Below are 12,503 nucleotides of genomic sequence, written 5' to 3'. Positions count from 1 at the left end.
CCCACAGCTCACAAGGCTCCCAATGCCCATCCTGTTTAACAGCAGGAACCCAGCCTGTAGTTCCAGGCTTTCTGTTTACATGAATTTAATGCCAAGAGTGTCCAAAATACTGTGGGATGGGGGGATCCTCTGTTGTTCTCAATGTGCATGTGCTCAGCCTGGGGCTGATGACACCCTATGATTGCTGAAGCTATTTGATGGCCTCTGGCCCTTCTCTTTCTCACTCTGCACTTTCTAGGTCATCTTCAGAGTGAAGGTCACAGCCAAGGAGTGCATCAAAAGCCAGTCCTTCACCATCCGGCCACTGGGCTTCACAGATACCCTCACCGTCCACCTGGACAGCAACTGTGACTGCAACTGCAACGAGCAGCCCGACCCGACCGCCTGCAATGGGAAAGGCCACGTTGTCTGTGGGATCTGCAGGTACATGCTGTGCCCCCAAAACACTATTATTTCAAACATTGCCAGAGCTGGGGAGCTGCTGGGAGACGGACATGAGGCCAAGCCAAGGACTCAGCTCTGCAGCTTTGCACCAAATTTCTTGTTTGAGGAGCAGGTTATGTTCATGGAGGCAGGGGACACAGTGTTGTGGAGCCTCTGCTGCTTTCCTAAAGGCATCCATCCACCCACCCACCCAACCGTCCATCCAACTATCCAACTGCCCAATCTGAGCAGACACAGATTTCTGCAGGAATCTCTCAAAAATCCCACCTCTGAGCTGCAGTTCACACAGGTCTTTAAGTGTGAATAAGGCTCTATGGCCCATCAGTGAAAGGGAGAGGAAAAGACCAGCTTTCCTCAGGAAAAACTCAGATCTCCTTGCAAGGGTTTGGAAATTATAAACACAACAATAATTTCCAGGCAACCATTTGGTGTTGTAAACATGACTGGGGTACTAGTATCTTAGTATCTCTGAGGTATCCTCCCAGTCAGCTGCCCTCCTCCAGCATGGACCTAGTACCGACATGCCGTGGTTGGCTTTCAGTGACACTGTCCCAGATTTGCTCTGCTTTGGCTGGGGTCTGGGCCCCACACATGCCCCACAGCATTTCTTGCGGCTGCTGACCCTAGCTTGCTCCTCTCCTTTGGCGGCAGCTGCGATTTAGGCTACATAGGGAAGAACTGCGAGTGTGAAACCAAAGGCAAGACGAGCAAGGAGCTGGAGGGCAGCTGCAGGAAGGACAACAGCTCGATCATCTGCTCGGGGCTGGGGGACTGTGTCTGCGGGCAGTGTGTCTGCCACACCAGCGATGTGCCTGACAAGCATATCTACGGCACCTTCTGCGAGTGCGACAACATGAACTGCGAGTTTCATAATGGCTTCCCCTGCGGTGGCAAAGGTAATGCATCTGCATGATGGGTTCTCCACCAGGGCACTGCATCCCCAAGCAGATGCCGCCTTTCCCTTCCAAAACCCAAGTGGGTGGGTTTAGGGGTCCCACTGCACCAGCCTGCAGGACCTCCTTGATCACCCCATGGAGGGTGGCATGGAGAGCGCAGGGTGGGTAATGCTTTCCAAGCATGGCCAGAGGAAGGGCGACCTCGATCTCTGTAGCATTCTGGTCTGAAAGGTCTTCCCTGCAGACCGTGGCTTATGTGACTGCGGGGAGTGCAAGTGCACACCTGGGTACCAGGGCAGCGCCTGCCAGTGCAAGAAGTCGACTGATGGCTGCTTGAACACCCGCCGCAATGAGTGCAGCCTCCGTGGGACCTGCCACTGCAACCGCTGCCAGTGCCAGGAAGGATACCAGCCCCCCTTCTGCCAGGACTGCCCTGGCTGCCCCTCGCCCTGTGGCAGATACGTGTGAGTGAGGCACGTGGAGAAGGCACGGGGTGGGCAGCAGGGATCCTCCTCACCTCTTGGGCAAGTGAAACCAAGCCCTTCCTGTGCTGGGGTAGAGCCCAGCCCCAGACAAAGCCAGGTGAGAGGGCCTCTGCCCCTGCAGAGGTGAGCTGTGGCCACCTGTTTTGCAGCTCCTGCGTGGAATGCAAGGCCTTTGAGAGTGGCCCCTTCGAGAAGAACTGCTCCCAGGCCTGCCCAAACATCCAGGTGTCCGAGGAGCCGACAGAGGTGAGCAAGCAGTGCAGGGAGAAGGACTCCCAAAACTGCTGGATCTCCTTCCGCATGGTCCAGGAGGATGGCCATGAGGTGTACACAGTCACCGTCAGTCCTACAAAAGGTACCCCAGCCCTGGACCTTTTGCCCCTCTGCAGGCAGGCTGCCAGCTCTGCCATGGCAGTCTCACCACCTTGCTGGGGGCTCATGCTGGATGCCATCTGCCCCACAGAGTGCCCTGAACCTCCCAACATCGCATTGATCGTGGGTAGCACTGTTGCCGGCGTGGCCCTCATTGGCCTGCTGCTCCTGCTGCTGTGGCGGCTCTTGACAGAGCTGTTTGACCGCCGGGAGTACCGCCGCTTCGAGAAGGAGAAGTCCAAGGCCAAGTGGAATGATGTAAGAGATCCTGTCCGTGGCGGTGGGATGTGCTGGGATGATCATGTACATATGGTGGGGACACCTGGAGGGGACATCCTCTCCAGAGGCAGCCATGGCAGACCTGAGCCCTCCCCACTGGCCAATGCCACAGTCTGGCTGGATTTTGCAAGGGGCTAAAGCAGCCTGTGGGCTCTTCTGCCAATGCTGTCTTCACTGTCAACATTGGGAGGGGTGGGGTGGGTAATGCCATGCTGGAAATCTGATCCAGTACAACAACACGGGTGTCTCACTGCTCTCTCTCCAGGCTGATAACCCCCTCTTCAAGAGTGCCACCACCACGGTTGTGAACCCAAGGTTCAACGATCAATGAGGTGGAGCAATGCCTGGCAGTGCTAAGAACCACCGTTAAATAAAGAAAATCTCAGACTAAGGCTGCCACCTACTCTTCTTTATCCTGTCGGTTTGTTCCCTTCTTACAAGAGGCCACCAGCACGTCAAGCACTGGCTGAGGATCTGCACCACGCCTGTCTCCTGGCACAGCACTCAGTGGTGGGGTTAGTGGAGCTGGGAGAAGGGAACAGACGTGGCATTGCTGGGATGGGACTGCAGAGCAGGTCTCACCAGTGCCCACACGCAATGGCTCCTATACCAGTTACCAACTATCTCAGCTCTTGATGCTAACTTTGCCCTCTGGCAGGAGTCTCAAACACCAAGCCCCAAATCCAGATGAGTGCACAGAGTCCTTCCTGCTGTGATTTGGAGCCACTTCCCTCCTGCTCTAGCAGGATCTGCTCCCGGGCTGCTCCATGCCTCCCCCTCCTGCACTGGTCTCCACCACTATGTTTGCACTAGTGTCTAAAGCTCTCACTGCTGAGTTGGATGTGGAGGGTTCTCCACCTGGTGGTCTGCTCTGGTGGTGGCAGTGAGGTGATGGGCCCTAAGGGCTAGTGAGCACCTGTACTCGGCAGTGAAGAGCAGCTGGGGAACATGCACTGAATCTTTTTCACAAGTTGTTCAGCTGCTTCCTAGAGTCGCTGCCTCCTCAGTCTGACCTTGGGCAAGGTTCTGCTTGGGCTCCTGCAAGCTTGGTTTATCCCTACCAGGACCTTAGTCTTCTGCATGACAAAGAAGCAAAGGAGCAACTGTTTGAATGATGAGACATAAGCACCGACCATTGCCTGCAGCTCAAAGCTCGGCCACAGCTTCTTCCACCACCCCCAGCGCGAGATCTCTTCCCTGTTCTGCGAGCGCATCCGACGTGCCAAGGGCCAGGCATGCAAAAGACCCGGCAGTACTGGGAGCTGCTCCAGCTCAGCACTTTTCCAGACCATGCACAGGAGCTAACTGCTCTTACGTTGTGGGGTGATTCCTGTGAAATAGCAGTGCAATTCCATAGTTGCTTTAAGTTTGGGAAGAGTTTGTGTAGAGCTGTATTATGTCACACCTTCATCTGCTCTCTGAAGAGGTTTGACATTAGTAAGAATTAATATATAAAGTAAATACATCTGTCTGGCTAAGAATTGGGTGCAAGGGCAGCAGCTGAAGCATTCATCAGAGAAAATACAGCAAAATCCTGTCTGCTGCCAGCATCTCCCCTAGACACAGCGCCCGGGAAAGATGGTGGCCAGAGGAACAAACTAACTGTCTTCTACACTAGTCTGCCATCTACCTCCTGAAGGGTGCTCCCCTGCAAGTCAAAAATGACTCACTAAATAATGCAAACCAGTTCTTGTCCCTGCCCATCTGCTGGCAGCTGTATCTAAATCACCTGAAACAGGAGTGGCTGTACCGTGTCCAACCAGGGGTTAATTTGGGCTGTTCTGCTCTTCTTCAACAGTGACTGTGAGGTCTAGGGCAAGTAAGAAGGAAACTGTGTCTTGATACTCTCCCAGTACTATCACAGCCTGCAGGTATTTTTGGTTCAAGGACCCCCACTCAGTGTAGGTCCCATGCACCCCGCGCCTGGCTGCACAAAGACACCAGCGGCACCAGTGAGGACTCTGGATCCTGGATGTAATGCCCATTGCCAGGGACCCAGACAGAGCTTGTTGTAGCCTGGGTGAAGAGACCACCTCCCCCATCAGCAGCTGCGGGTCTCAGTGCTGGTGTAGTGTTGCAGTACAAGCTCCACAACATACAAGCTTCAGAGGACAATTACAGAATGTTGGTGAGGGATCCAGACTTTTCCAAGAAGAAAGACGATCAGTAATTGCATTAGACAGAAGTATGTGCCAGGGCACATGCAAAAACCCAGAGGGAAAACACTGAGCTAGGAGGGTCTTTCAGGCCCCTGGTCTTGCTTTAGCCCAAAGGCTTGGTGAACTCTCTGTGGAGACCAGCTTGCAGAAGTCGGAAGTGTTTCTCAGCCAAATGTGGAATGGCCCTTTCTCCAGGCTTCAAGCACTGCTCCAGAACATCCTTTCTTAAAGGTGTTTCATTTCCACCAAGAATAACTGAACCATGACATGGGATGGGGAGGAGGGTGGCTGCTTTTCAAGTCAAGATGTTGTTTTGATTTTGGTAAGAGCAGGAAGTCAGCCATGTGGTGGGGGACACTCCGACCAGTTCAGGGAGCTATCCTGCTGCTTGGGAGAGCACCCACTCCCTCCATCACTGCACACAAAACCCACTCCCAGCCCATGACACACTGCATCACTCCAGACAAGGCTGCTGAGATGAGGCAGAGATTTACCTGAGCCCCTGCAGAGCCTCTCTGACCGTTCTGTGCCCCAGTGGGCCTCTCTCACCTGGAGAGAAGGATCACCATTGGTCCCAGGAGGGCAGGAGGCAGAGGGGCTGCAGGAGCTGCCAGGCAACATCTCAAGAGAAACAACATCATCTGGCTGAGTCCACAGCCCATGCCTTCACTTTTACTACACCCAGGAGCACCCTTTACATTGAGGCCACTTGTGTGCCAAAGGGAAAATTTCCAATACTCTTCAGATAATGGGACCAGCCCCACAAGCTTTCCGAGCAGAAGTCCAGCTCCCGTGCCAGCCGCTTTATGAGCAGGTAGGTGCCACACAGTCCTGCTGCCCCCACGACAAAGAGCCCTTGATTAATTATCTGCAAATGCAAAGAGAAACCCCGACATCATCAGAGGTTTGCTCCTACCCTGCGGCACCAAGCAAAGTCTTCACACCTGCACCCACCTGGCGATATCCCACCACCAAAGCCCCCCTGCCCTGCAGCTGAGCAGTGCTGGCGTGCAGGATGTGGAGCTCACGAGGCTGATGGCATGAGGAGGATGGGCACTACCACTGACCAACCTTTTTCTGCCATTTCCAGCGCTGAAGTGCCTCATGGTAGCGAATTCTGGTGAAGGTCACCTAGGAGGGTACAGGAACACGTCACCGCCACAAAGCCATCCAGGGTGAGCTTGTGGCAGCTCAGGCAGTGGGGATGCAGGTGCTGGTCTTACCATGGTGTACAGTGGGACGATGGTGGAAGGCATGAGGGTGTGGAGGAAGTTGTCTATATGCTTCCGGAAAATGAACCACGTTGAATTCACATGCTCGCGCATCTGTGACAGAGGAACCATCACCCCTTTGCCAGGGCACCTTGGCAGAGCCCCCTGAGCTTTCTAGGTCTCCCGCTGCCTGTCCTGGAGGTCACTGCAGGTAGAAGAGCCTCCCCAGCCCCAGCAGCATTCCCAAGGAGCTCTTAGGGTAAAGTCTGCCAGGGTGAGAACTTGACCAGAGTCCTGCCAGGGCTCCTGCCCACTGTGTGCATCCTAACAGGGCGCTGCCATGTGCATGGCCCATGGAACCATAAGTGTCTGTGTGTGTTTTGCCAAATGACAGAGGGTCAACAGCAAGGACACAGACACCAAGTTAAAACCAAAAATAAACGTATTTTACTTTAGCTCAAAGCAGGAAACAGAGTAAGCAGGGTAAAAAGAGCACACAAGATAATGCACCTAATCATCACTACAGAAAGTCAGCTGCAGTGATTGAGAAAGACACATCACCCATTGCCTTTCATACGTCACCATCATCCAAATCCGTGCATCAGCTGGGGAGCCCCGGCCACAGCGAAGGATTTGGAGAACACCTCCGGCAATTGGGAATTCCTACACAGTGCGTCCACTTGTAGGTGAGGTCTCCGACTTCGCTGTGACAGGGGTCCTGCTTTTATATTCTTTATCAAACATGACTTCGTGACTACCTGCACGGCAAACATTTGGCTGGTCTCACTTTACCCAGATGTGCCTCAAATCTGGCCAGGATCTGGGACACCCATGAGGAGTTACTGTTTTCCTGGCTCTAGATATGCAAGGCTTCTGACTTTAGATACACAAGTTGGGGGTTCACTCAGTAAGTCAGTTCTGATTCAAGGCCTATGGTTTAGGCCTTTTTATATCAGGTGGCTAACCTACCTCTATGTAGTTGTACATGGCTAAATCCGAGATTGCGTGGTCATCTGGTACCCTCAGCCTGGAGAACTCGGGAAGGCAGGCACCTGGGAGAAGAAAGCAGCAGCTCATGGGCATTCAGCTGCCTTCTGCCGCAGAGGGATCCTCCTCTGCTCTCGATCCTCCCTGGCCAGCTCACTCACCAAGGTCATTGTGGAACTGATCCATTAATTCATCAAAGACCAGACAATCCTCAAAGCCCTGGGAGGAAAATCAGAGGGTAAATAGGCAGAAGGGACCATGAGTTCACAAGAAGTGCTCTCACAGAAGCTGTTCACATGTGCATGGTCCCACCAACCACAGCTTCAGCTGGAGTCTCACTCCAGGCCACTCTGCCAGGGGTCTTGCAGAGAAATCCAGGGGTGGCTTTTCTTGGCAGCCTGAGGCAGCCCTGCTGGACCCACTCCCACACAGTCCTCTGCCCCATGGGAAGGTGTGTGGACCCAATTGACATGGCCCAGGGCCAGCCATAAACTTACTGCATTCATGCCCTGTCCATAGAAGGGCACAACGGCATGTGCGGCATCTCCCATCAGCACACACCGGGAAGCAAGGTGGTAGGAGGAGCACTTCACAGATATCATGGCCTGGGCTGGCAGCAAAAAGTAATCGTGCTTCAGCTCTCGCCTTCAGGCAAAAAAACAGATACTTCACTTGTGCGACCACAAGAAACGAGAAGAGCAAGTCGTGCCACATCCAAGCTCAGGAAGCCAGGGCCACGGGCACTGGCAGCATTAGGATGCAGAACCCAAGTCTGTTCACTAGGCTCTTTGTGCTGGGAAAAACATGGAAGCCAGAAAGCCTGCAGGTTTTAAGCTCTGCACACAACCTGACTGTGAGGAGTCCTCTTACGATGAGCAGTGGTGGTCGGTCACTGTAGGAAGGATATGCCAGACGATATCTGAGTTTCTAAGTTTATATGAAGTCACAGAATCACAGAATCACAGAATTGTTTCAGTTGGAAGAGACCTTTAAGATCATCCAGTCCAACCATTCCCCCAGCACTGCCAGGTCACCACTAACCACATCCCTCAGCACAACATCAACACGTCTGTTAAACCCCTCCAGGGATGGGGACTCCACCACTGCCCTGGGCGGCCTGGGACAGGCCTGCACAACCCCAGCAGGGAAGAAATTGTTCCTCAAGGGCCAACCTCAACCTCCCCTGCTGTTCCAGTGCAGAAGCAACATAGACCTACGGGGCATGGGGATCCATCCCAAGAGCATTCGTAACCCTGTCACCAGGACCCCAAGGCTGAACACGGATGTGTCCCCTGGCTTCACAGCACTGTGTTGATGGGCGACCAGGGGAGATGGAAATACTTACTCTCCAATGAGGGGGATGGCATCTGGGAAGTAGGTCTGGAAAAAACCCAGCACTTGCTCGCCTGTTGTGAGCTTCTCGAATTCCTCAAAGGGCATGAAGAGCGTGCAGGTGAAGGACTTGTCCTGCCAGCCAGGGATGAAGGTCAGAAAGAAGCCCGGAGACCATAGAGAGCACCTGGCACTTGGAGCAGCAGCTCCAAGCTGTCACCCGGCAATCACAGCCACCCATTTGCACATGGGGATGAGTGCCTGACCACCACGTTTCCTACGATGGGCTTGCACACGCTGGGGGTAGGTGGGGTGGGACAGAAATGGGCAGCGTGTGATCTAGCACACTGTCCTGGAACTCCCGTACCTAGTTTATAACACCCAGCTGCAGAGAGCTGGTTTTTGGGGGATTCAGGGGAGCTCAGATGTGTGGGTGCAGAGGTGGCACAGGTACCTGCTCAGCATTGTGAGGCAGGGCCAGCTCTGGGGGTCCTGTCCTGCACCCTCCAGGCTGTGGGACACCTGGCACAGGTTGGGGATCCCTCCTGGCACCTTCTTGACCCTCCCGGCCCCTGCCATGTGCCTGCCACCACAGCCAGTTCATCTCCTGTGCCCCAGGGGAGTGTGCCCGTGGGTGATCACCATGTTGGGCAGCGCGATCATCATGAAGGTGTTTCTCGGCCAGATATGAAGGTAGTTTGGTTCCATGGCAAACTGAAAGAGAAGGAAAATCACCTTGCATTCCTGACCTATCCTGCTCAGCTTCCCTAGCCCAGCCTCTGGTTCCCCTCCACACCAGTACACCAGTTCCCATCCTTTGTACCTTTGTACAATGACCACAGGGCCCGTTTCTCAGACCTGATGCTTCAGGGAGACACAGAATGAGGGCAAGAGGAAAGTGTAGGAAAGATGGGCAAAAATCTGTTGGTTTGCAGTCACTGATGCCCTCACAGACACGTTCCTGTATCCCCAGAAACTCTCAGAGCTGGAGTTAACCCCACTGCTTTGGCGTAGACTCTCTAGGATATTTGCAGCAAGGTACCAAGACATTGGCCCCACCACTGGAAGAAGAGATGCCTGCTTTCTCCTAGGAAGGTTTTGACCTCTTGGCTGAGACCCACGCAAGAAATTTCTTTCTGTAGAGCTGCTGTAGCGTGAGAAGGAAACAAGGTGTCCCACCTGCAAAGGTGGTAGCAGCCCCCAGTACAGGAGCACTTACATCTCCATCCTTGGGAGGAATGGTCAGCTCCATATAACCATGAGGAATGTACTCGTGACTGTAGTTAAAGCGCTTCTGCCTCATGAACTGCTTTCTGACTGTCGAGAAGGCTCCATCGCATCCCACGATGAGATCATAGCTGACTTGCAAGAGCTCCTGATCAGATCTGAAAGCAGTAGAGTGCCTTGCATCAATCCTGCTGTAACTCCAGGCCAGCTCAGCACCACTGGGCACAGTGGATCTACCTTCTGCAAAATGCCAGGGTCACCTCCAGCATTATTAATCTTCTAGGGTGAGGGAAGATTGGCTTTTGCTCACTGGGGAGCTCAGTGTAAGGGTAAATAATTATCCTGTAGGTTATCAAAAACATAACTCTGCCAGCTCTGCCCACGAATACAACAGGCACTGTTGGGACAATGCTACTGTTTCGTAGAGTGGACAAGGGGGGATGACCCTGAGGCATGATCCCCAGGTGGATGGGAGGCATGACCAGAACTTCACACGACTATGAACAAGGTCATTAGCTGCCCTCCCTGATGAGCAACCTGCCCCTGAAAAACAGGGCTATGGTGACCGTACCGTTTATTCCCTGACGGGGCAGCAAGCCCTACTGTGCCTGCCCTACTGCCAGGCTGCCGGGGCAGGAGAAGCGAGGTGCTTAAATTTTTTTCAGCCTCCCTATGAGCCCTGCTTTGATGTCTCCGCTTTCCAAAGCTGACACTTTGGAATTACATGTTTCAAACCGAGATTGCTCAATTGTTCTATGAATGATTAAGCAGAAACTAAGCGCAGCACTTGATCCCAGGCTTGCGCATTACAAGAGTTATTTACCTTTTAATGGTTAACATCCCCAGCTCGGCATTGCACCCCAGGAGCTTGTGTCCAAAGTACAGTTTAGTGTTGGAGTGCTTCTCAGCTGCTGTGAAAAGAAAACTAAATGTAAAGGCTTGAACTGTGACCCCAATAATGCTTCCAAGAGATCTCCAAATTATAGGGACTTTTGCCACTACAGCAAATCAGATTGCCATATGAAGCGATGGCCGGAGGGCAGGGCACACTCAGACTGCATTTGGTCAACTCTGGTGAAAACTATTTTAAAAGTGCAAGAGTTCTGCGAAGATTTCTTGCTTCTCCACAATGACATGAGCCGTTGACCTGTTTTCACCACCACCACACTGTGTTTCAGAATGGGATGGGGTGCCTGTAGTCAATAGGAAATTTGGCCTGGCCCGATTACATACTCTGCCATGGTGCTCCAATTCCTATTTATATGGTCAGGGGTTGTGAGAAATGCCACAAACAGTGGCAAGGCTGAGGACATATCTCCTGCTTTGGCTGGTGAGGTTCTGGGAGCAGATGCTAGTGCCAGGAGCTGGGGAGTGGAGACAGCTCCCTCTCAAGGGTGAATGCTGGAGAGCTGCATATTCAGAAAGGCCTTGGGGGGACTTGTTTAATACCCTTTTGCGTCAGACAAGCAGCGGGGAAACAACACAGGTTTTCTTGAAAAAACAGCTAGTTCATGTTTGCACTTCCTGAGAGCCAGGTTATGCAGAACTCACAGGCAAAGAGGAGCCCAAAGTCTCCTGTTCAAGGGGCAAACCCTAAATCCTTAGTGAACAGGGTGTAAAAGTGTTTGCAAGCAGATCTGGCAGCCTACCTGTGAGCAGCTCTCTGTTTAAGTTTGCTCTGTCCACAGACAGAATATACTGCAAGGGAAACACAGGGGTCAGGAGGCATTGCTGAAGGATGCTCTGCATGGCTGGAGGAGAAACACCACCCTCTCCCAACAGCCCCGCCGAATCACGCAGACCCCTTCCTGCTCACAGCATCCTTTCTAAGAGTGTGAGCCCCAGGCTGTCCTTCACACAGAGCTACAACCACCGTCAAAGACCCTTCGTGCTCTGCAAAGCGTCTCCAGATTGGCAGCACAAGACCGGTACCTGGTTCTTCTTCCCGTAGGGGATAGAGTATTTCTTCCCCGAGGGTGTATGTATCCGCCTTGCCCGCATGGGAATGCCTTTGGACACAATCTGAAATGGAAGGGAACACAGCCCAGCCTTCTGGCCAAAACCGATTTGCCAACAGGAGGGCACAACCTACCAAGCGCCACCCACCCCACACAGCCCACTCCAGGGAGAATGGGATGCTCTCTGCTCATCCGTGTTCCCGTGCTTATCCAGGTTACTGGGGAAAATTCTAGAGAGCTGTCACTGCCACACTGCTACATTTTACTGAGGTTACTTACTCTCACAAAAATAGGGAAAACTATTTTTGGACAGAAGTGACAGGAAAAGTCCCAGGGTGTCTGACAGGGCAGAAGGTAACAGCCATGTTACATCCTGATGCTGGGATACGAGCTGCCTGGGCTCCTCTGCAGGGAGAGAAGGCCAGGAGATCACACCCCCCACTGCCAAAAGCTGCGTGTTAGATGGTAGTGAGCACCCTGCAGAGGGGTGCTGGGCTCCAAGCCAAGCGTGCTGGGCAGAAGTCAGTGTGCATGGATTTCAGGGCAGCCCAAAGCTCAAGGTTTTGTGGGAAAATACAAATCTGGGCATGTTGGGGGGGAAAGCAGCCCACTTTATCACATCATGCTGGTACTCCAGCTCTTTTGGGAGTCTGCCTACTCCTGCCCCATTGGCCCTCACCCTCCAAGAGTGAGGAGAGTATGATAGGGAGGTGACCACTGGGAAGTGTCATCTGAGTGTTGGTCTCCTAGGGAAGCACCCTCTGGCACGAGCAGAGCCCAGCTGCCCGGGGTTGGGTGCTGCCCGAGGCTGGGGGAGATCCCCATTGGAATCTGTGCTACAAAGCAGTGGAGAGACAAGCTGCGGGCATGCAATGGGAGAAGTCTACCTCCACATCACAAAAGCAGAGCCATCTCTGTGGTGGCCCCTGCGTGCTTGGGGAGCAGAAGAGAGCCCATCCGTCACCAGCTGAAGTCAACAGTGTTTTAACCACAGTGACCCCACCACCGACAGAAGCTGCTAGGGTACCTGCTCTTCCATCCCCACGGCTTGGAGGGCTTGGCGTCCTCTGTGGGACAGGGCCAAGTTAATGCTTCTGCCACGGGTAAAGCTGGCCACCCGGATGTCTGCATGGAAAGAGAGGTTAGGTCAACA

The 12,503-nt window shown here is 53.4% G+C and overlaps 2 protein-coding genes across 2 annotated transcripts in view; one reads left to right on the top strand and one right to left on the bottom strand.

Annotated features, from left to right (window-relative positions):
• ITGB2 (integrin, beta 2 (complement component 3 receptor 3 and 4 subunit)) overlaps nt 1-2,807 on the top strand; it is a 6,454-nt gene extending 3,647 nt beyond the window's left edge. Inside the window, exons 10-15 of the mRNA XM_010139216.1 lie at nt 239-423; nt 1,096-1,340; nt 1,585-1,804; nt 1,975-2,180; nt 2,289-2,455; nt 2,742-2,807. Of these exons, the coding sequence (XP_010137518.1) occupies nt 239-423; nt 1,096-1,340; nt 1,585-1,804; nt 1,975-2,180; nt 2,289-2,455; nt 2,742-2,807 (1,089 nt within the window). The remainder of the gene's footprint in view (nt 1-238; nt 424-1,095; nt 1,341-1,584; nt 1,805-1,974; nt 2,181-2,288; nt 2,456-2,741) is intronic.
• A 2,522-nt stretch (nt 2,808-5,329) lies between these two features.
• KMO (kynurenine 3-monooxygenase (kynurenine 3-hydroxylase)) overlaps nt 5,330-12,503 on the bottom strand; it is a 9,686-nt gene continuing 2,512 nt past the window's right edge. The window contains exons 3-15 of the mRNA XM_010139215.1: nt 12,378-12,475; nt 11,325-11,414; nt 11,042-11,090; nt 10,216-10,303; nt 9,385-9,550; nt 8,808-8,879; nt 8,179-8,300; nt 7,331-7,478; nt 6,995-7,052; nt 6,816-6,898; nt 5,859-5,960; nt 5,707-5,766; nt 5,330-5,503 (exon numbers count right to left, since the gene is read on the bottom strand). Coding sequence (XP_010137517.1) covers nt 5,330-5,503; nt 5,707-5,766; nt 5,859-5,960; nt 6,816-6,898; nt 6,995-7,052; nt 7,331-7,478; nt 8,179-8,300; nt 8,808-8,879; nt 9,385-9,550; nt 10,216-10,303; nt 11,042-11,090; nt 11,325-11,414; nt 12,378-12,475 — 1,310 coding nt within the window. The remainder of the gene's footprint in view (nt 5,504-5,706; nt 5,767-5,858; nt 5,961-6,815; nt 6,899-6,994; nt 7,053-7,330; nt 7,479-8,178; nt 8,301-8,807; nt 8,880-9,384; nt 9,551-10,215; nt 10,304-11,041; nt 11,091-11,324; nt 11,415-12,377; nt 12,476-12,503) is intronic.

This window comes from Buceros rhinoceros, unplaced genomic scaffold, assembly GCF_000710305.1.
Source record: "Buceros rhinoceros silvestris isolate BGI_N320 unplaced genomic scaffold, ASM71030v1 scaffold1917, whole genome shotgun sequence".
Classification (NCBI taxonomy): Eukaryota; Metazoa; Chordata; class Aves; order Bucerotiformes; family Bucerotidae; genus Buceros; species Buceros rhinoceros.
This window is presented reverse-complemented; position numbering and strand designations above follow the sequence as displayed.